Source organism: Lipophrys pholis, assembly GCF_963383615.2.
Source record: "Lipophrys pholis genome assembly, chromosome: 11".
In the NCBI taxonomy this organism is placed as follows: Eukaryota; Metazoa; Chordata; class Actinopteri; order Blenniiformes; family Blenniidae; genus Lipophrys; species Lipophrys pholis.
The window spans coordinates 4,153,494-4,175,120 of record NC_137631.1 but is presented as its reverse complement, the minus strand read 5'-3'; the positions used below and the strand labels follow the sequence as shown (position 1 = coordinate 4,175,120).

The window sequence follows — 21,627 nt, the reverse complement described above, 5'->3', positions numbered from 1 at the left end:
TGTGTGTGTGTGAAGGCTCTCCGAGGTCAGGATACACCCTCAGCAGGCTGGTTTTGCTCCACAAGCCGTATGTTTGACTTCCCTGAGTCCTTTGGATTGGTCGTTCGATGTCTTCGCCCATCTCCCATTCTCCAATCCTGAAAACAATTAATTTGAAAGTTAAAACTGTGATCACCGTAAGTTCTGGACTATAAGACTCGCTGCTTTAAAGCTACTCTAGAAAGTATTTAACGGGGTCTTATTATGCTGAATTCACTTCACAAGAGAGAAAAGTCTGTCCTCCCTCTCACTGGCTTGTCCCACATGTTGGTGGACGAGCTCCAACAGCAAATCAGAAATGGGCCCCTGCACTACGTCATAGAGGGCATTGACCAGTCACAGTAGGCTCTCCCTTTGTGTCCTTGAATAATATGCAATAATAATTAATATCAGGAGATATTCAACACGAGATGTGTGATGTGCTGCTTAAAGCAAAGCTCTGAGTTCTATGCAGAGCGACAGGCTGAATAAATTCAGTACAATCTGAAAAACTAAGAGTTTTCAGGAGCCGGCGTGAGCTGCTTGGTAGTAACTGCAGAAAAACATACGACCAAACTGAGTAACATATTCAGACATGTAGTATTTTTAAGTAACTGATCTGAAACGTCCTGCTGCAGCCTGAGTCTGAACTTCTTCAGGAGCTTCTCCTTCTTCTCCAAATGTCCTACCTGTCCAGGAGCTGCTATGTCCAATAATGTACTGCCTCCAATTAATTCGGATTGGAAGTATTTGCTGCAGTTGATGGGAGGGGTCAGAGTTCGTGACCCTTTGAACTTTGACCTGATCGATCACATGATCTAATCGATTGGTCCTTGGATGATGACAAATCATACCTGAAAATGTCATGTAATGTGGGTGAGTAGTTTTTTGCGAAATGCTGGTAAAATAAATACATACATACATACATACATACATACATAGAGAAACAAACCCATTCCCCTATAAGTGAGGTCCTGAACTCAAAAAGAAAAGACAATAAAAGCGTCTACATTTCCAGACATTTACCAGTAAATCTATACTTTGAATTGATCCATGTACAGAGAGAAAACCTTCTAACCCTGTGAGTACTACGCCACATGGAAACCATGTTCAGAACTCTCCAATAGTTGATTCTTTAGTTTCTTTTTAAACGTGGATCGTGTGGCTGATTGTTTGAAGTTGCTTTCCAGATCGTTCCATACGTTTGGACCTCTATGGTATCTACTAAATATGGCACTTTTTAGTTTTCTATATTTCCCTTTTAGAAGCAGTTTATTTCTGGTATCATGTTGGTGAGTATAATGGAATGAGTTCACATACTGTAGTATTTGACCCTGTTGACAACATTATACATGCGTTGTGATAAAGATTCACTTCAGGAGGCTTTAGGAGACCAAATCTATAGAAGAGAGGATCTAATGGAGAGTTTGAAATAGACCATGAAATGACTCTTCTGGCTTTATTTTGTAGTGTCAGAAGTTTTGGAGTGTGTACTCTACCAGATAATATTACAATAATTCAAGTGAGGCTCAGACAGAGATCTGTACAACAACCTCCAACGAGGTGCCTCTCCCACCTGCTTTCTATGAGAAAAGTTTCCGCAGTGTTTGGGGATTTGTTTTCTGAAACTGCTAACCGAGTCATTGATAAAGATTGCATCAACCTGTTCCTGAACGTTCCGCATGTTTTGATGTTCTTTTGGTGTCCTAGGATAGTAATCTCTGCGCCTCGCAGCACCGGATTACGGGCGGGGCCTAAAGGAAACCTTAAAAAAAAAGAAGTACAAAATAAACTGCTTTTTTTAAACTCCTAGATTTTCAGTCATCAATAAATATGAGTTTATCTAAATATTTATAAACATTAACAAACCTGGACATGTTAGATAAATTCTCAACACATTTCTGTTTGTGTGAATTTAAAAATAACTATGATGGAGGAAGGTGAACCTGACCTGCAGCTTTTCAGCCAAATTAGAATGAATTAGAAGAGACGAGACAGAGTTAATAATCAGAGACTCACCGCTCGTTGTCTTTATCTCAACATCTTAGAAAATCCGAGAGAGAGAGAGAGAGAGAGAGAGAGAGAGAGAGAGAGAGAGAGAGAGAGAGAGAGAGAGAGAGAGAGAGAGAGAGAGAGAGAGAGAGAGAGAGAGAGAGAGAGAGAGAGAGAGAGAGAGAGAGAGAGAGAGAGAGAGAGAGAGAGAGAGAGAGAGAGAGAGAGAGAGAGAGAGAGAGAGAGAACATGCAAACTTCTCCCAGAAACTGTTTTCCTCCTGAAACAAACTAGAACGGCCGCTGGCAGAACCAAGCTGGCTCAACTGAGCTCAGCACAAACCTGCATGGATCAGCACAAAGTATAAAGCTCAGTACCATGTTTGATGGACTCGTTTAGTAAGTGGCTAATCGTGGGTTAAAAACACGACGGGGATCAGATTCACAGAAGGTTCTGGAACTGGACATGGAAAATAACTGGGTCTTCTCCATGTTTTTTTTTTTTTTTTTTTTTTTGCAACTTTAATCAGGTGTGAATTACTGAACACGGTAACCAGCACTGTCTCTTTAAAGAAAAAACATGCACATTTGTTTTTTTACATTTCCACAACATTCAACAAAATTCCAGCTTGAAAAAGTGACGAGGTTTTCAATACTTTCTAAAACTCATTTATTCCACTTTCATTACATTTATATCGCATTATTATTCCAGCTGCATCTGACCCCGAATGAACCCGACAAGTAAACCTTTAAATACACATTTCTTCTGTTTAGGTCTTAGATGATTACTATTTTAATATTCCTGTTAAGACCTTAAGTAAGTTACACATTTTAACAAAGGAAGTTCTACTTCCCCGATGAGGGAACTCGCTCTCGGCTTTGTCTCCACCGATTCTCTGTGCCGCCATCTCCTCAAATCATCTGCGCACTCTTTTAACGAAGGACTCGGGGCCACGCTTACGCCACAACAGAAACGAGTCCGTTCACGAGTCCGTTCACGCGACACCGCTGCTCGGTTTCACTGCAACCGTGACTTTTTTTTAAGCCGGCTCCCAAGATGGAACGTTTCTTGCACCTTTGGGAACCCGGTTACTCTTGTACCGAGCTTCATCCCTTCCACCCTTCTGTACCTCCAACCAGCTCAAAAAGCAGATCAGCCCGGGGAACCCTGGACAAGAAGCTTCAACTGTTCCTCTGAGGTATACACTGTAAGTAAATATTCCTCCAGACCGAAGCACTGCCATTCTAGGTCCTTCCCACGCTCACCAGTCTGCACCGTAAAACTACACCAGAGGGTCCGATGGAGTGGGAGGAAGACGAGGAGCCTCCTTCACCGCCTGGCTTCCAGAGGTCAGCAGTTTATTCCAAATGGAAACGATCCGACACAACGTCTCTCTCTCAGCCCTGCAACGTAAGACGTGACAACCATTCCTACTATATTTACCAAGAACGAGTTACACAGTAACGCCTATGATCGATGTACATTTCCACCTCAGGTCTCTGGTTTTTAGGTAATACTCTTTAAATGTCAGTATACAGTATTTTGTTTCTTTTTGCTTTTCTGCCCGTTCATGAAAACTTGTTCAGCGTCAGGCTGTTTGCTGTTCTAACGTCACCACAGTGTACCTGTTTGTTCTGTAACGTTTACATTGAAAATTCATAAATAAAAAGTATAGAAAACTAAAGAGACAGTCAGAGAGATAATTCAGCTCCTGTATGAAACCTGTTAAACTGCAGGTTCATGATCAAATAAGAAGAAACAAACAAGAGATTAAAAATGAGCGTTCAGCCCGAAAGTGACTGGACTGAGCAGTGAAGAACGTCCACGGAGCCGGACGGTCGGAACGTTTCAGCAAATAAAGCTGAACCGGACAAAAGAATCTATCGGACAGTTGAAGCTGTGGGACGTTGAAGCGACAGAACAGATTGAAGAAACTTCAGAGGAGCTGAAACGTGAAAATATCTGACAACAACGCCCGTGAATAAAGTAATGGGACCGGGTGAGGACAGGTCATTTTGAGCGTCTCAGACTAAAAGCTGGACCATGCGTGTTTGGACCTTCAGTAGATTAAACCCCGTGGAGCCGATTTCACTTTGACCCAATATTACAACAAGCCTGCGAGTTGATGAGGACAAGTCCAGTTCAAACTTTAATGTGTTCAGATTGTGTTCAGATGGATCTTCAGCATTATAAGATAGAAAAACAAGATTAGAGATGACCTTTTCGGACAATAAGAACCTGCTCTGACCTCGGACTCACGCTGGCTGCTACACCAGGTTCTGGTCTACGTTGATCCTGGAACTCCGCTGATGCTGGATGAGAATGTGGTCGTGTTAAATAGTCGACTGGACAGTTTCATGTTCCTACGTCACACCTTCTGTCGCCGTTATATAAAAGTGGGGACAGTAAACGTGTTCTAAACTTCAATTAACACAAAGTACTGCAAAACCTAAGACAAACATTATTTACAATGACCTAAATACACTGAACCAACCCTGTTTAATCATTGGATCGTCTCAGAATGTACCAGTAGAAGTCAGACATCCAAAGTCAAACCAACATATCATGTTGGTTTGTTCTGAGCTAAACTCCATTCTAGGTTTGACTTTTGGAAAAAATCTCATATTTAATTTACTCCGCGCAATAAGTGATGGAACGGGGCGGGAAGGGGTTTTCGCGCGTCCCCACAGACAAAAGTTGTGGGTGGTACCGAAAGAACCGTAACCCACGGTTACGGTTTTTCGTCACCCTTCCGTTGGGGGTAGCGAGGAACAGGTCCCATGAGGAGGAGCGACAACGCAGCCGTCTGCTGATTGGTCAGTGATGAGCGTCTCTCTGGACTTGCTCGCAATCTTTCAATCTTTCATCGGCCGTATAAACCCTCTTGTTGTTGTTTTGTTGTTTACATGCGCGGCTTTGCGCTCACTGTTTGTTTTGTGAACTCAACTTCGGCGTTGATGCTGCCACTACTCTTGCATGACGTTACATACCTGCGTCGTTCACAACCCCGCCTACATTTTAACCGTACTCTCTGTGGTGGGACCGGCAACGGAGTATGGTCTGGGTGCGCTTTGCCTTACCTTACCTTACCCTACCTTGCCTTACCTTGCCGCCCTGCCCCAGCACGTATTGGGTTAGGGTTAGGGTATGGGTTAGGGATCATAAACATCCCTCCTAGAATTAGTTGGGACTCTTTGCTATGTTTTTCACGTTTTGTTCAGTGTCGTACATTTTGAATCCTTACACAAGGATCTGTGTGGAGAACCCCAGGCCCTGTCTACACAACAGTCGACTGGAAACGACATCGCTTTTTAACCTCGGAAAACTTTCACGTTTACCAATCGATCGCACCAAACGTTGAAGATGTTGTTATTGTTATTGTGTGTTTCAGCAACGTTGTGTTTTCAGTGTTTACACGGAAACAAAGACGAGGGCGATTCAGAAGCGCCGCGGCCGTTAAAGCCGTGTTCAGTCCCTCCGAACGTCGTGTAAACCAACGGCCAAAACTCAACCAGAGTCTGGCGTTTCCAGTAAAGTCGTTGTCATGTGCACGGGGCCCGAACGGGCTCTGAAGTCCGCCACAGCCGAGGAGAGGAGTGGACCCTGTCCGGAGGTCCCGCCTCGTTCGGACATTAAACTCTCCTCGGTCAGATTTAGCTGCTCCTGTGTGATTGTAGCTGCATGAGTGAATGAACTGCTCCAGTCTGGACTCTCCAGGTATTTTGTCCAGCGCGCACAGAGTCCGTCCTTCCGGGAGTCAGTCGGCTTTGTCCTTTTTTTTGGGTGTGACTTTGCTCGCCACCGCGGACCCCACGGCGCCGACGCCCCCCGTCACCATGGAGATGCTTCCTTTGACCACTCCCGCGCCGGCCGTGGGCACGCTGGTCACAGCCATCTTGGTGAGCTCGAAACCTTTCGTTCCCACCCAGGCCACGCCCCCGAAGGTCGCACCGACCACGTTTCGCGTCATGCTGAACAGGCCGCCGCCCACTCGCCACATGACTCCTCCTTCTGGTCTGGGATGGTCCTTATCTGAGCCTGCAGAAGACAGAAACCTTACAGGTCGTGTTCTAAGCACGCGTCAAACATCTCACTGTCTTCATGATTCATTTCAAAAATACAATTCAGAGTACATGGGAAAGCTCTGGGGCTCGTCTCAGCTCTTCCCGGTATGTTTCAGAGCAACACAGGAGGCTAATGTCATAACTCCGCCACCTGAAACCACCGGTCAATCTGCCGCGGCGCCGCCAGTACCGACGAGTTGTCAGAAAGATGTCTAAACGTTGCTCCCATGTCAACTGCTCAGTTGTCGGTTGCCAGAATCAATACAGAAGTGTTTCAGTGAAGCCGCATCGGTGGACCGAACTACCAGGGACAAACTGGACCAAACTTATCAACAACAAAGTTCCTGCGACTCTCTTCATGTCTGTGCTCCACGTTTTGCTCCTGAACGTTTTGCTCCTGAACGTTTTGCTCCTGAACGTTTTGCTCCTGAACGTTTCACTAGTTTGGGACGATACCAGGCGACGGTGGCGTCAACCTGCGTTTGGAAAGAGTCCAACTGGCGGGGACTCGCCTGCAGTACAACCAGTACGTCTCGCCGCTTGTGTAGCGTTATGCTTTATTGTGTATGAGACCCTGAAATCACAGTCGACAAGACAGCAGCGACCTGCCAATGGGGCTCGATGCTCATGCTAGATGCTAACACTAGATTCTCATGCTCGATGCTCATACTAGATGCTAACACTAGATATTCATGCTAGATGCTAACACTAGATATTCATACTAGATGCTAACACTAGATATTCATGCTAGATGCTAACACTAGATATTCATGCTAGATGCTAACACTAGATATTCATACTAGATGCTAACACTAGATACTCATGCTAGATGCTAACACGAGATATTCATGCTCGATGCTCATACTAGATGCTCATGCTAGATGCTCATGCTAGATGCTCATGCTAGATGCTAACACTAGATACTCATGTTGGATGCTCATGCTAGATGCTCAAGCTAGATGTTAACACTAGATACTCATGCTAGATGCTAACACTAGATACTCATGCTAGATGCTAACACTAGATGCTCATGCTAGATGCTAACACTAGATACTCATGCTAGATACTCATGCTAGATGCTAACACTAGATACTCATGCTAGATGCTCATGCTAGATGCTCATGCTAGATGCTAACACTAGATACTCATGCTAGATGCTAACACTAGATGCTCATGCTAGATGCTCATGCTAGATGCTAAGCCCAGATGCTGATGCTACATTGCTAGTGTGAACGTTGAAAGCTCAGTAATTGACAATGACAAATGAGCCCTTAGTTCATTTGAAATCTCCAGGGTGCGTTGCTCTGCGGCGTGAATGTTTGACGGCACCACGAGAGGCTCTTATTTTTATTCTGAGCAAAGGACCGCTCTCACGCACAGCGCCACAGTATCCACGTTTGACGGTTCTTTCGGCCAATCAACAAGCGTCTAACATCTGTACCAGTCAAAATCTCGCATGAACTCAGGCAAGAGAAGGTTGTGGTATGAAACACAACGAGCTCCATGTTGGATTTTCTTCTAATAAATTTTAAGAATTGATTTAAAGACAATTTAAGGTAGACTGGACCCGTGAGAATACCAGGTTTAAATAGAAGATCATTTCAGTAGTTTCAAATATGTCACATGTGATGTTTACCTTTCACTGCAGGAAACTTCTGGTCCAGACACTATGGTACAGTATGTGCACACAGATTTCAATCACGTATACAGGAAGTATACAGGACGTATACAGGAAGTATACAGGAAGTTGTCACTAAGTTTGTGGCCCGAGGACAGGTGGACGCATGGACAGGACCTCGGAGCTCTAAGACAGGAGAAGATCAAAATCTGCAGAAAGACGCTGACTGGTGTTCCTCACCGTATGCGTCCTCCTCTTCAAGTTGCGGGTGAACCTCCTCGTCCTCCGTCTCCTCACAGCTCTGATGGTTGTCGGAGTCCGCGGGAGAAGAGCTCCCCTCTCCGTCCACCTCCTGCTGGGACGTCTGCGACGCCTGAGAGACAGAACCAGCGTTTTCACAGGGACAGACTGAGATGGGTCTGATCTTTCTGCGTGAAATGAGATCTGATCTGCACAGAGCTGTTTAACCTAAAACACCAGTCGTCAGCAGGTTATGCTGGTAACTAGTAACTTTCCCTTTCTTTCTAAAACCCTCAGCTCGGTGAGCGTTTATGTACTAACGACCTATCTGAGTCTTTCCAGTCAGGTTTTAGATTCATCGTAGGACAGAGACTCTCTGGTCAAAGTTTCTAATGGCCTTCTCTGGACCTCAGACAAAGGACTGGTCTCTGTTCTGGTCGGTTAGAACTCAGTGCTGCATTGATACTATTGATCATAACGTCCCACTGCAGAGAAAGAAATAGAAAACATCACCAGAGTAAAAGTTACAGAACTAAACTGGATTTGATCACATGTATCAGACAGGACAGACCTGGACCATTTTCTAATTTAGACTGCTGGAGGACCACTGAGTTTCAGTCTCTCTCTCTCTCTCTCTCTCTCTCTCTCTCTCTCTCTCTCTACCATGAAATAAATACCATTTAGTAAGAGAACTCTCTTCTGGGCTCTCCTGGTCTAGTAGCTTACTGACGGTGGTGCCATCTGCCTGCATTTGGTTTCAGTGTCATTGTTTTTACACATCAGATGGGCCACAGCCTCATTTCTTTGTTTTCTTTAGATTTCTTGAGGGAAAATACAGTCTGGGGATTGGAGGTCAGGAGTTTCTGCGCTGGACGACTCAGAATCTTCACAGACAAACTTCCTTTGTTTTGTGATTTGATCCTGAACCACACTGATGTTTCATCTCCTACCAGAGTGAATGAAATATCTGAGCTGCAGCAGGTCTGAGACTTCATGTGCTTCCTTATTGTCCACAAACAGTCTCATAAGAAGGCTGATATCTCCATCCCATCACAGTAATGAAGGGCTACATGATTTTGGTTTTCCTATCCGCTCGACCTTCTCTGAGTGAATAGTCCTCCCCAAAGCTGACAGAGCTGGAAGTTCATCACAATTTCTGCGTCTGAGCTGAAACCATGAAGGGAAGGTCCGGTGCTGAGCTGTCCATCACTAATCGATGCTCCCCTGGTCCTGGTCTCCATCACAATAATAGTTCCATCGCACAAACAGTCGCATCCTGCACTGGACTTGAGCCTCTCATGGTTTTTCTCCGACCAAACATTGTTATTGTTCAACTTTTCATCACAGCTGGAGGCAAAATCAACATTATGTTGGTTCCTCTATAGCAGCCTATAGAGATAAAGGCATAGGAATCTCACACACACACACACACACACACACACACACACACACACACACACACACACACACACACACACACACACACACACACACACACACACACACACACACACACACACACACACACACACACACAGGGTTGTGCAGACTTTGCCAGTAGGATGTTGTGTTTGTGCAGATTTCTGCACCGTATGGTGTCTGAACCTCCAGACCGCACAGCTCCTCCGACACGCGCTTACCTTCATCCTCATGTCCGAGCCTCCGATCAACCAGCGCGTGCTCCCTGGAAATAGTTTTTGTGTGTTTAAGAAAAGATGTAAAAATCGGTCCTGCTTCTGTTGTTTTGCTGTAAACCTGAAGCCGGACGTGACGTGGTGTTGTTTACTATATGCTGACAGATGTAATGAAAACATTTGGCCGCACGATGGCAGCAGAGAAGATTAAATACAGACACACACAGTGTACATTACTTAATATAGATTACCAGTCAAAGGTTTGGACAAAACTTCTCATTCATTCTTTATTTTTTTCTTTCTATTTTATTCTTCATTTACACAGATTTTGTGCAGATTATCACTGAAGGCATCACAACTATGAAGGAACACATTTGGAATTATGTAGTAAACAAAAACAAGTGTGAAATAACTCAAAACATGTTTTATGTTTTCAATTCTTTGAAATATCCAGCCTTTGTTTTGATTTCTGCTTTGCACACTTGTGGTATTCTCTCGTTGAGCTTCAGGAGCTCGTCACCTGAAATGGTTGTCCACCAGTCTTGAAGGAGTTCCAGTGAGGCTGAGGACCTTCACTCTGTGGTCCATCTCATCTCAAACCAACAGGTGACTGTGGAGGACGGGTCCTCTGGCAGCACTACTTCACTCTCCTTCTGGGTCAGACAGCTCTTATACAACCTGGAGGTTTGTCTGGTCTTATTGTCCTGTTGAAATATTAATGTTGGTCCAACTGAACGTAAACCGAGTGGGATGACATGTCGCTGCAGGAGGCTGCTGTCGCCATGCTGGTTCACTGGGCCAGTTTAGGATAAATCCACAATAGTGTCACCAACAGAGCCCTCCTACCATCACACCTCCAACCATCACACCATCACACCTCCCACCATCACACCATCACACCTCCCACCATCACACCATCACACCTCCCACCATCACACCTCCCACCATCACACCTCCTGCCATCACACCATCACACCTCCCACCATCACACCTCCCACCATCACACCTCCTGCCATCACACCATCACACCTCCCACCATCACACCTCCAACCATCACACCATCACACCTCCCACCATCACACCTCCAACCATCACACCATCACACCTCCCACCATCACACCTCCCACCATCACACCATCACACCTCCCACCATCACACCATCACACCTCCCACCATCACACCATCACACCTCCCACCATCACACCTCCTACCATCACACCATCACACCTCCTGCCATCACACCATCACACCTCCCACCATCACACCTCCCACCATCACACCTCCCACCATCACACCATCACACCTCCCACCATCACACCATCACACCTCCCACCATCACACCATCACACCTCCTACCATCACACCTCCTACCATCACACCATCACACCATCACACCTCCTACCATCACACCATCACACCATCACACCATCACACCTCCCAGCATCACACCTCCCACCATCACACCTCCTACCATCACACCTCCTACCATCACACCTCCCACCATCACACCATCACACCATCACACCTCCTACCATCACACCTCCTACCATCACACCATCACACCTCCTACCATCACACCTCCTACCATCACACCATCACACCATCGCATCTCCCACCATCACACCTCCCACCATCACACCTCCTCCTCCATGCTACCTTGAAAAAGTAATCTGATTACTGATTACTAGTTACTAATTTAAAAAGTAACAGTTACTTTACTGATTACTTGTTTTTTAAAGTAACTAAGTTAGATTACAAGTAAATTTTCACTTACTTTCAGCAGCTGCTGACAACACCCCACCCTCGATATCATCATAAAATTGACAACCGGTTTTACCAGAAACTCAGTTCTGATGCCTGCCTGGCCTCCTGCTGATACATATTTAACCTTTGACCTTCATTCTTTATTGTATTTATATCTGACTCGTGGTTCTATGATCAGATTTTCACAATTACAGGTATTTTTTTACCCGGAGGTGTAGTTGTAGTGTGTTGTTATTCATCTATTCATTTATTTGATACTGATATACTGATTGCAATATTAAGGTTTATTGATGACGTTTGTTTGTTCCCATTCTTTTGTGTTGCCTGAACGCACCGTTAGAGCGACTTGGCCTGTGATTGGCTGAGAGTGGAAAAGGGGGCGGGTCAGGTGAGCGTGGGGACTGCATGCATGGTGTGTCTGTGTCAGTTTGGAGGAGAAAGAAGGAGCTGTTGGTTCTGTTTAATAATAAATCAGCTTTACAGATAAGAAACTCGTCCTGCTGGATGCTGCAATAGTAACGCACGGTGACTTAGATTACTAGTTACTGAAAAGGAGTAACAGAGTAACGCGTTATTAATTAACGTGTTACCGGCATCACTGGAACCAAGCATGTGGAAACCAACCAGTCAACTTTTCTGTGTCGCACAAAGACATAGCGGTGGAGCCAAAGATCTCATATTTGGACTCATCACACACAAAGTACAGATTTCCACCGATATAAAGTCCATTTCTTGTGTTTCTTGGCCCAAACCAATCTCTTCTGCCCGTTGCCTTTACTTCCTGGTGGTTTCCTAGGAGCTATTTGACCTTTCAGGCCTGATTCTCCTCTGAACTGTTGATGCAAACAGTGTCTGCTACTAGAACTCTGTGGATTTTCTCGACCCACTCATCTGAAGTGCCTTTAACTTGCTATTTCTGAGGCGAGTGACTCAGATGAACTTATCTTCAGCGGGAGAGGCGACTCTTGGACTTTTCGTCCTGGGCCGGTCCTCATGTGAGCCAGTTTCAAGGAGCACTGGAGGGAATTCGTTGGTTTTGAGTGATAGTGACATTGACCCAATATGTGAGCTGGTGCAGGAAGGTAACACTTCTCTCTTGGAGGTTCTGGCTCCACCTGACCGGCTGGAAGAAGAGTGACGAGAGGCCGGACCAACCCTGCCGCTTTAATACAATTTCAATACACCACTGGGGCAAATCTCTTCACAGCAGAGTCCTGCACTTCGCTTGCTTAATGCCTAAGTACTACAGTATTTAAGTATTTGAATTAAACTCCTAATAATAATCTATTACAACCTTGAGCTTTACACAATGAGGACCCTAACCCTAACCCTCGGCACTCACTCTTCTTCTACATCAGAGATTCTGTTGATCTTCTCCCAAACTGGTAGTGGAGGTGTAACTCTTCAGTATTGATTTAAATCAAAGTTAAGTCCACGGTACACCCGTTCCTTTTTTTGTTGAACTGGCAACTAGCGGAGGTCCGTAGGTGAATAAACTTTAACTTTTGGTTTGGGCTGTAAAAGATGTAGAAGTTTCTGTGTTCTTCATTCTGCCACTGCTTCTCCATATGTCCTGGAAGGAAAAGAAGAAAGATGGATGGTGCAGAAATCACCTGATAGCTTCTGGGTTGAACACATTTGTTTTGATGGAGATGAAATACTCAATTAAAGAAATACTTAGTTTTTACATTTTCATTAAAAATGCCAATCAATAATTGGCTTTAGAGTGTCTCTTAACTTATATCAGTATATAATCATGAAAGATGGGGGGTGGGGGAGGGGTGGGGGGGCGGGGGTCATAACTATTAAATCTGGTGGATGTTTATTCTGACTCCATCTGGCTGGACGCTCTTGTCAACTGTCAGCTTGGCGGGTTTGTCTGAAATCCAGTTGTACAAGTTTTAAACAGATTTTCATAGCGAGGTCCTGCAGTGGTCCAAAAGGACATTTCTCAACATTAAAACTAACTTTATCCAGCTCTGGAGATGTTCGGCGATGAGAAACGCCACTTGGCCGCTCACTGTGAGTCACTGTCCTTCCTGAACAGCTCAGGATGTGGTCAGTAAAAGCAGCTCTGGGACAACTGGACATCACAACAAATGCTTGTTAAGATGATGTTTTGGTTCTGGATAAAGATAAAACAAGCAACAAAGTAAAACACAGGCACAAAGTTCAGGGAACACTCTAGCATTGTCAGCTTCCTGAAGGATGTGATCGTCCACTCTGTCTTTGAATATTATTTATCATTCCATCGGTGCTGTGAGCTGCGGCTTCGTGGCTGTCTCTCGTTATTCCTGCTGGTGACTCAGCAAAACTAAGATACGTGTCCAATAATGTGGGAAACAGATTGAGGACAGAAGTACACGAGTGAGGCATGAGTACGTGTTAAACTTTTTAAAACTTTAAACCGGTGACATAAGTATATACTGAACTTACCAAGACCCAGTTGACCATAACATTCTGCTTGACTTGACGACCAAAAATACCAGGGAAATTCTGGCACTACAATAAAGCGGTTTAAATCTTATTTACAGTACAGGGAGTATTCTGTGTATATAAATAATTACAAACCTGAGCCTGTGAAAATCTCTCCGTGGAGTTCCTCATGTTGCCATCCTCTTTTATTTACAATCGACATAGTGAATGGCTCCCTGTGGTGAAGGTCACCGGCCAGTACAACGTCCACTATAACTACGCAGATGATAAACTCTTTATTTATCAGCACACCAATCAAAACACCTTCAAACAAGCAACCGTTGCACGACCCTGCGAGCCTGAGCAGCACATTCCAGACATAAGCACAAACAGTGTCAAACAAACAAGTACATAAACTTAGAGTAAAGTACATAGATGGCAGAAGACGAGCAATAGTAGCAGCACATCTCATTCATGATAGATGGAAAGTATAAAATCTGTCCTCAGATTGGCGGATTAAGAGTCGGATTGGAGGGTCAAGCCACGCCGCATGTTGTCCCTGAATGTATATGTACATTCAGGGACTGTTAAAAATAAAAAAATATAAAATATACGACATGTAAAATATGTGAGTTGTTATAAACCGTTATTGCCTTTTCTCATTTAAATAAATAACGGAGGCACAGATGAATTAAAATTCAAAGCAGTCGAAAATAGTAATAGCAGCTGAAAGTTAAGTCAGTAAAATCCACAAAAAGGTGGGCACATATACTAAAACAGCTACAAAATGGATCTAGAAATACTTTAAGTAACACATAATTAGCTGTATAAATAAAGCTGTATATCCTCATAGTAAAGGTTTAAAATTGTATTTGGTGAAAGTAGCTAAAAAATACTTTTTGAACATAAAAGCTGATTAAAGGTTCAGCTTGTAAATGTAGAATCAGAACTGTTTGTTTAAAGGCACAAAATGCATTTCACACATTTTTTTTCTCCACGTTTCCAGTTTAATAAAGTTGAGTTTAGTTCCTCGGCCCGTCGGAGCATACGGAGGTGTCTGATCTGTAAAATCCCAGCGGGCGAAAACATGAAAGCGGCGGGTTTACACAGGGTTTTGCTCATTGTTGTTAGAAAAGCTGAGTTATAGTATGTGAACACAAACAGCTCTCCCTTGCATTTCCTGTGAGAACTGACCGTTGGCCCCGACATTTTGCTCCCAGTGTGCAGGCAGACACATGGCGTCCCCCGGGAGCCGGGGCTCTGCGGGGTCTCTGCTTTCCTTTTGCTCCGTTTTCTGTGTATTTTAACTCTTAAAGGCTAAAAATACCCCCAAGTGCGGATGTTTGCTGCCGTGTTGCATAAGCTTGTTGGACTGAAGTGTCAGGAATGAGAGGTTGTACAGAAGGTTTTTGGATCTAAGTTCTCACAAAGTAAACAATTGTGGAGGAAAGGACAGTTTCCTGGAACGGCTTCACAGAGGGGACAAGCTGGAGAAGGGCTCGAAGGAGAATGTGAGGTTTCCTGCGCTCCACTGTAAAAGTTAACACTAACAATCATAAAGTCGAGCACTCGGACAGCATTCAGGCCGTATTCCTGAGTTTTTGAATGAGATTTCCTGATACTCTGGATATCATCACTGTCTCTTATGCTCTTAAACAGGCAGCTAATAAAAGAACCAACAATTTCATTCATAATAGTAAACTCATGTGTACCTCTCAGTCTGTCGCCTGCGAAATATTGAAAATGAAGAAATATCCGTTGTAAAGATGGTAAAACAGAGAAACTATTAGACGTTTAGAGACTGTGAGGCAATGATATTCTGTTTGTTTGTGTTATCTAGAATTTAAAGCAACAATTCGTGCAGCACTTCTCTTCAAATACAAGTTTTTTTTACACCATATACCACAAATGTATCAACATGTGCAATACACATGTCGCAGAAGTCTGACCGAACTCTGATAAATGTGCTTTCAGACAGAAGCTGAAATATAAAAGAACAGTGTGACTCTGATTAATTCACAAAAACTGTATGAATAACCAATAAAAATGTTACTTAACAGCTTTGAAGTCAGAGGTCACAAAAAACAACACAAAGATGAATAAAAAAGTAAACTAAGGGTTGGTAGGAACTGTATAAAATCTATGGCAAGAGAAAGACCAGTGTTATTTGTAAGAACAAATCTTAAAACACACACATTAAATCATCTTTGTGTTTTTCTATAACCATGTTTACACGTACCCAGGTTTACACAAAAATCTTAATCGACGCGGATCTGCCTATACGCTTGGTTAGCCGCTATGAGCAGCCTCACCTGTAGGGGGCAGTGTAAGAGACGCATGAAGCCATGATAGCCAATCAGTGTCCTGCAAAATACACAACATCAAGTATGGCCCAAGTTATTTCCTGCTCCTTCAGTGAAACAGTTTGTTTGTTTGGACGGATAAACAAGCGCAGCTCCTCCTGAATGTGGCGTTAGAATATAAAACAAACAAAGCACAAGAACAACAAGCTGCTTTTCACTGTATCGTCATACCGTAAACGCCGTCGCACACAGATGACGATGATAACGTTTACGTCGCATTTTCGTAAATCTCCGCCTCCCCCTCTTTAGACGCAAACGGAGTTTTCAGGAATCATCGTTTGTGGAGCGAAATCTCACTCTCTCTTTGTGTTCATCATAAATCAAATTAATATCGGAATACAACTACTTCACTACTTCATCTAAAATAGTTCAGCACAATCTTTACACTTAAAGCCTTTTTACCGCTTCAGACAACTTCCTTCATTTTTTTTATTATTCCATTTTTTTTTTTAATTGGATTGACTTGTAATGCGCTTTAATCTGTAGTATGTAAAGGTTGGTGCAGGCCTCCTCTGGGGGGCGCCAGAGATCATCAGGAAGAAGAATAAGAGTAATAGCATGTTTTGTTTTGGTTTAGTTTTTTTTTTTTTTTTTCATTTTTAGATAGAAATGTACATGAAAAGAATAAATGTGTGCTCCCGTCCAGCTTGAGGATGGACGGCTGCAGAGACAAACAGGCTCCCGACTGTAGGAACAAATCGTCCAAACTGACTGAGACGGTTCAACATGGATACACTATTGTTGCTTTCACGGGAAAACAAAAAAGGACAAATACAGGAAAGAAAACTGCTCAGAGAAAACTAGGCGGTGAAGAAAAACTACCGTTAACAAGCTGCAACATGGAGGACGACGCTCTGTCAGACGTAAAACCTGGAGCGGCATCGTGACGCTCGTCTGGCTGCGATCTTGTTAAAGCTCCATGACTTCAGAAAAGACTCCAGTGGGAAACTGTGCAGCAGACGAGACGACGTTAAACGGATCAATGAAAGACTGGAGGGACTGGAGGAGCGGATTAATGTGGCCGGGACCCGAAAGCAAGTCCTGGGGAACTTCAGGGGCAAACAAATGCTGACGTTATGGACCTGGAGGAGCGCCGGCAACGTGAAAACATCAGAACACACCGAGTAAGTGAAGGTGCTGAAGAGAGTATGGACTCTGGAGCAGCTTTCATAGAAGACCTCCTATTTAAAGGTTTGGAGCTTGACTCGTCTACAAAACTGGACATGGAGAGGACGCCCTGGGCGCTCAGTGTCCTCAGTGTTGAGTCAGCTCACACGACTCGTGAGGCGTTCAAAAGAGTCGTTCGCCTCGTCTGACCCGGTCAGTTGTAGTAAGTTTGTTCAGTACGAGGACTTACTCACCAGGTCCTGTATTCACAACGCATCCCAAGACTAAAAGTTGCTCTTAGTGACGTCACTCTTAAAAAAAATCTTAGAATTCCTCGAAATTCAAGATTTTTCTTAGAAATGTTTCTTACTAAGATAAAAGTAATTCACAAAGCGCCTTAAGCCCTAAGAGAGCTCCTGAGGTGGAAAACCACTAAAAGTAGTGAGGAGGACTTTTAAGAAGTCTAAGAGTTTCTTCAACAGACAAGATGATGGAAAGACAAAGAGAAAAGAAAGATTTTCAAGGTTTTTTTACCGACAACGATATTATTGACGCGGTACCGACTCCATCGTACAGGAATAATGTTTGTGGTCGACCTCAGCAGGGATGATCCTACTTCACCGACACAGCAAAGCAACGCACTAACATCCGAGATGAAGGTGATCACAACACTGAGATACCTCGTTACAGGTAAGCTGCAGCGGTGGAGCGGTGATGACTGGGTCGGTCCCAACCCTCCGTCAGCAGAGTGACACGTCTGACCGTTACGGTTCTTTCACATTGTTGCACATTTTATTGACTTTCCGTTGGACGCTCACTGGTTTCAGGCAAACAAACGGGCATTCATGGACATGGCGTGTTCCCCTGGTGTTGTTGGTGTCATTGATGGCGTCACATCCGCGTCGCGGCTCCGTCACAAGGCGAGGCTGTTTACGTCAACAGAAAACGCTGCCGCAGCATCAACCCGAGGATTGTTTTTAATGCAAACTGTATGATTGTGGACGTCGTGGCAAAATGGCCAGGCTCAACGCACGACTCCCGGATGCTGTCTGAGAGCGGCTGAGTCAGCAGTTTGAAGGACGCTAGGTGCCAGCTGGACGCCACCTGTTAGGGGACAGTGGTTACCCTGCACAGCTTGGCTTCTCGCTCCATACCTTCGTCCAGACCACCAGAGAAAACCCAACAAATCCACCTGAAAATAGACGATTCATCCGACTGTAAAATGTTTTTTCTCTGGGGGAAAATCAATTTGTCCTTCCTCTGACGCAGCTCTGCCAGCTGAATCAATGAGCGGTCAATGTCCTCCTCCAGGCCACTGATGCTGCTGTCAGACACTAAACACACTAAACACAGCGACTGCCAGCTGGACCAGCTGCTGAGCTGCTGATCCAGCCCCTAAAGAGTTCAGGAAATGAGCAGATCAAATTCACAAACATTCACACATGTATTAATATCAAAGGAGCTGATGTCAGCAGTCAGAGCTTTAATGGGATATACTACTACGTTCACCTGTTTGAGAAGAACTTCGTTTGAATGCCGAATCTGCGCTCTGGCTTTGGACTGCAGCGGTACCAGCTCTTCTCACACTCGTCACTTGTGCTACAAGGAGAGAACGACACATCGGGTTGCTGGGTAAAGCGCTCCCAGGTCTGCCTCTTCCCTTGAGCAGTGATCCCGGGACCCAGCTTACCTCTTAATAGAGTTTTATTTTCCTCCATGAGCTGTGCTCACAGCAGGCACTGCTCTTCTGTCCAGTTGGGCTTTCTAGGTTGTTGTTTTCTTGTTCGTTTCCATTCCGTTTGTTGTTTTCATCATTCTGCCAAGTCAAATCTCTTTTCATAAGAGCTCCACCAATCACAGGAACTGATGACGCTGCGTCAGCCATTAGTATCAAATACATTAAGTGGTAAAAATAACCAGCGTGGACAGAAAAGATAATAATAATCAAATCAATGTAATAATCACTAAGTGAACGAGGAAAGTTCAATCATTCTGAAGCTGTGTACAAATTAATTGTTCTGAGTTTCATCATCATGACATCAAATAATTTCCACGATTAGACATTTTTAATACAGAACAAGATATTTGATGGTTCATTTTACTCTCCGTTCATTACTCGGAGCACAGAGGCTTTTTTCCGTCTTCCTTTCTCTAACAACCAATCAGCTTTCAGCAGACTGCATCATACATAACATCGGGGTCGACCTCGCCTCCTCACTAAGATAAAAGTTGCTGTGAACTCCTGCTCAGAGTTGCTCTTAGAAACTTCCTGAATCACTTCGAAGCTGAGATTCCTCGCTGGGAATATTTAGGCTACGTTAGGAGCTCTGAGACTCTGAGACCATTTTCTTCACGTACCTGGGCGTCTGAAAAAACTGTGATACGGGTACGTGGGTACGTCCGAGTATCGAGTTTACCTTAACCCCTGGATGATGTCACGGGGTTAAGGAAAGGTGTTAGGAGGCTTCCTAAAGGTGTTAGTGAAAGGTGATCATGTTAGTGTGGCAGTCAGACGGCACTTTCACTGAGTGTCATAATATTGCGACGGCGGCGCAAGTTAGTGACGTCTGCCATGGTGGGGGGAAGAACTACAAGTTTCAGAAAATGGACTCCAAAAAGTTCATCTAGGTTTTAGATGATTTAAAGTTGTTCGAGGCAGATTATTGCTTTGGTAACTTACATGATCTGCTCCTTTTCTCTGACATTGTGAGTTTCCCTGAAAGCTCTGATGAGGGGGTTCCTTTAAATGTTGTCGCCACAAGGAATTGTGGGGGAACATGAGCTGGTCTCCTTTGATAAAGGAAGCATCAGTGGTTCCTAAGCTAAAGGAGGTTCTAAAGGAAGTAACAAGCCTCCTTTCCTTTGCTTATTGAGAATTCAGACAGTCCTTATCATGGCTGCCACACAAAACGCGTCGGGGTTCAGGAAAAGTCGAAAGTTAAGGAGATAGGAGGAACAATTCAGACATACCCTGTGTCTCTGTTTGCATCTAAGGCAAATATTTATGTCACAATTCGTGACGTCCTGTTTTTTTCCCCAGGATTCTGATTGGCTATCATGGCTTCATGCTTCTTGCTACACTGCCCCCTACAGGTTTGGCTGCTCATAGCAGCTCCGAACCAGCTGTATATGTGGGTCAGTGTAAATGAAGATAAACGTAGAGAGGGAAATATCCGCCGGTCTAATCCCAGCTCACGTTCCCTATTAGTGGGTGAACAATCCAACGCTTGGTGAATTCTGCTTCACAATGATTGGAAGAGGCGACATCGAAGGATCAAAAAGCCACGTAGCTATGAACGCTTGGCCGCCACAAGCCAACTCCACCTTTTCACCAGCATACTGACCACATCATGGTCAGTGTGCCTGCAGCCTGAGATAAACGCAACTGTTTGGTTTTTTTAACTGTCAAGGTGTTGTCACGTGAAACGTTACCGTGTAAACTAAGCTTCTTAGCTTTTCCATCATCGGCAGCTCTTCTGTTTCTGAGGAGGCTCTCAGGACAAGAGTCTGGGTGTCATCCTCAACAGAATCTATCACTTCAGTCACACATCAACAACACTGCCCTCTCACCATACCTCCACCTTCAGTCATTCATAAACTCCAACTGGTTCAAAATGCTGCCGCCGGGATCATCGACAGAACCCTTCCTGTTTATGTTTCATGTTTCGTAAATTCCACCAAAACCACCAGCTCACAGTTTATTTTGTGCTTGTCAAGGCTCATCCAAATCACTCCTCAGTGAACACGTGCAAATGAATTCAGAAACAAAAGCTGCAGGTCATTTTTCTTGTAAAAAGCCGCAAAGCATCGGAAATATTAATCTAAATCCTCCTTTTTTGAGCATGATGTCACTCATGGTTTTATATGAGTGTGGAATTAGCACACTTTATGCTGCCTTTGGTCTGATATTCTGCAGATCAGAATAACATTCACCATCACTTCCTGCAGTGAGCTTGAGATTGTTAAAGCAGTTGACCTCATCTTTCCCTCCAAGCTGGAGTATTCCAAGTGCCGACTGATCTGGGAGCTTTTGGGAGCTCATTCTCAGTATCTGTGCAGGGCTCAGCGACAGCAGGCACAACGTCTGAGACAGAGGGAAGTCCTCCGTATTTTGAGCCGGTTGATCTTTCAGCGATTGCAGTTGTGAAAACAGAGAGAAAGTGAGGGAGGGCACCTTGTGCTCATCAGAGTTTTATCGTTGTCTAAGTTTAGATCTTGGCTCATAGGCGGCTTCTCAAGTGACAAGGCTGCAGGCTGAGTTCAGCCCCTCCACTCAGAAAAGTGAGGAATTACAGGGAAATAAAGGAGAGGCTGCTCATACCACACACACTCTCTCATAGAGGATCAGCAGGGACACACAAACTGGACTATTGTCTCCGGCTTCCAGCTCTTTTCTCTTTCCCACTCGGACC

The 21,627-nt window shown here is 44.4% G+C and overlaps 1 protein-coding gene across 1 annotated transcript; it reads right to left on the bottom strand.

Annotated features, from left to right (window-relative positions):
• Positions 1-2,525: 2,525 nt before the first annotated feature.
• On the bottom strand, positions 2,526-9,729 carry LOC308116830 (transmembrane protein 263-A). Its single transcript, XM_080475258.1, has 3 exons — positions 9,573-9,729; positions 7,933-8,065; positions 2,526-6,048 (listed from the first exon to the last, which is right to left on the bottom strand). The coding sequence occupies exons 1-3, from the start codon at positions 9,582-9,584 to the stop codon at positions 5,768-5,770; spliced, it is 426 nt and encodes a 141-aa protein (XP_080331384.1). The 5' UTR covers positions 9,585-9,729; the 3' UTR covers positions 2,526-5,767.
• Positions 9,730-21,627: the final 11,898 nt, after the last annotated feature.

Bases quoted from the DNA above. Each gene is read 5' to 3' on its own strand.
- LOC308116830 (XM_080475258.1), bottom strand. The intron at 6,049-7,932 runs GTGAGGAACACC...TGTCTTCTGCAG, and splicing joins TGAAGAGGAGGACGCATACG to GCTCAGATAAGGACCATCCC.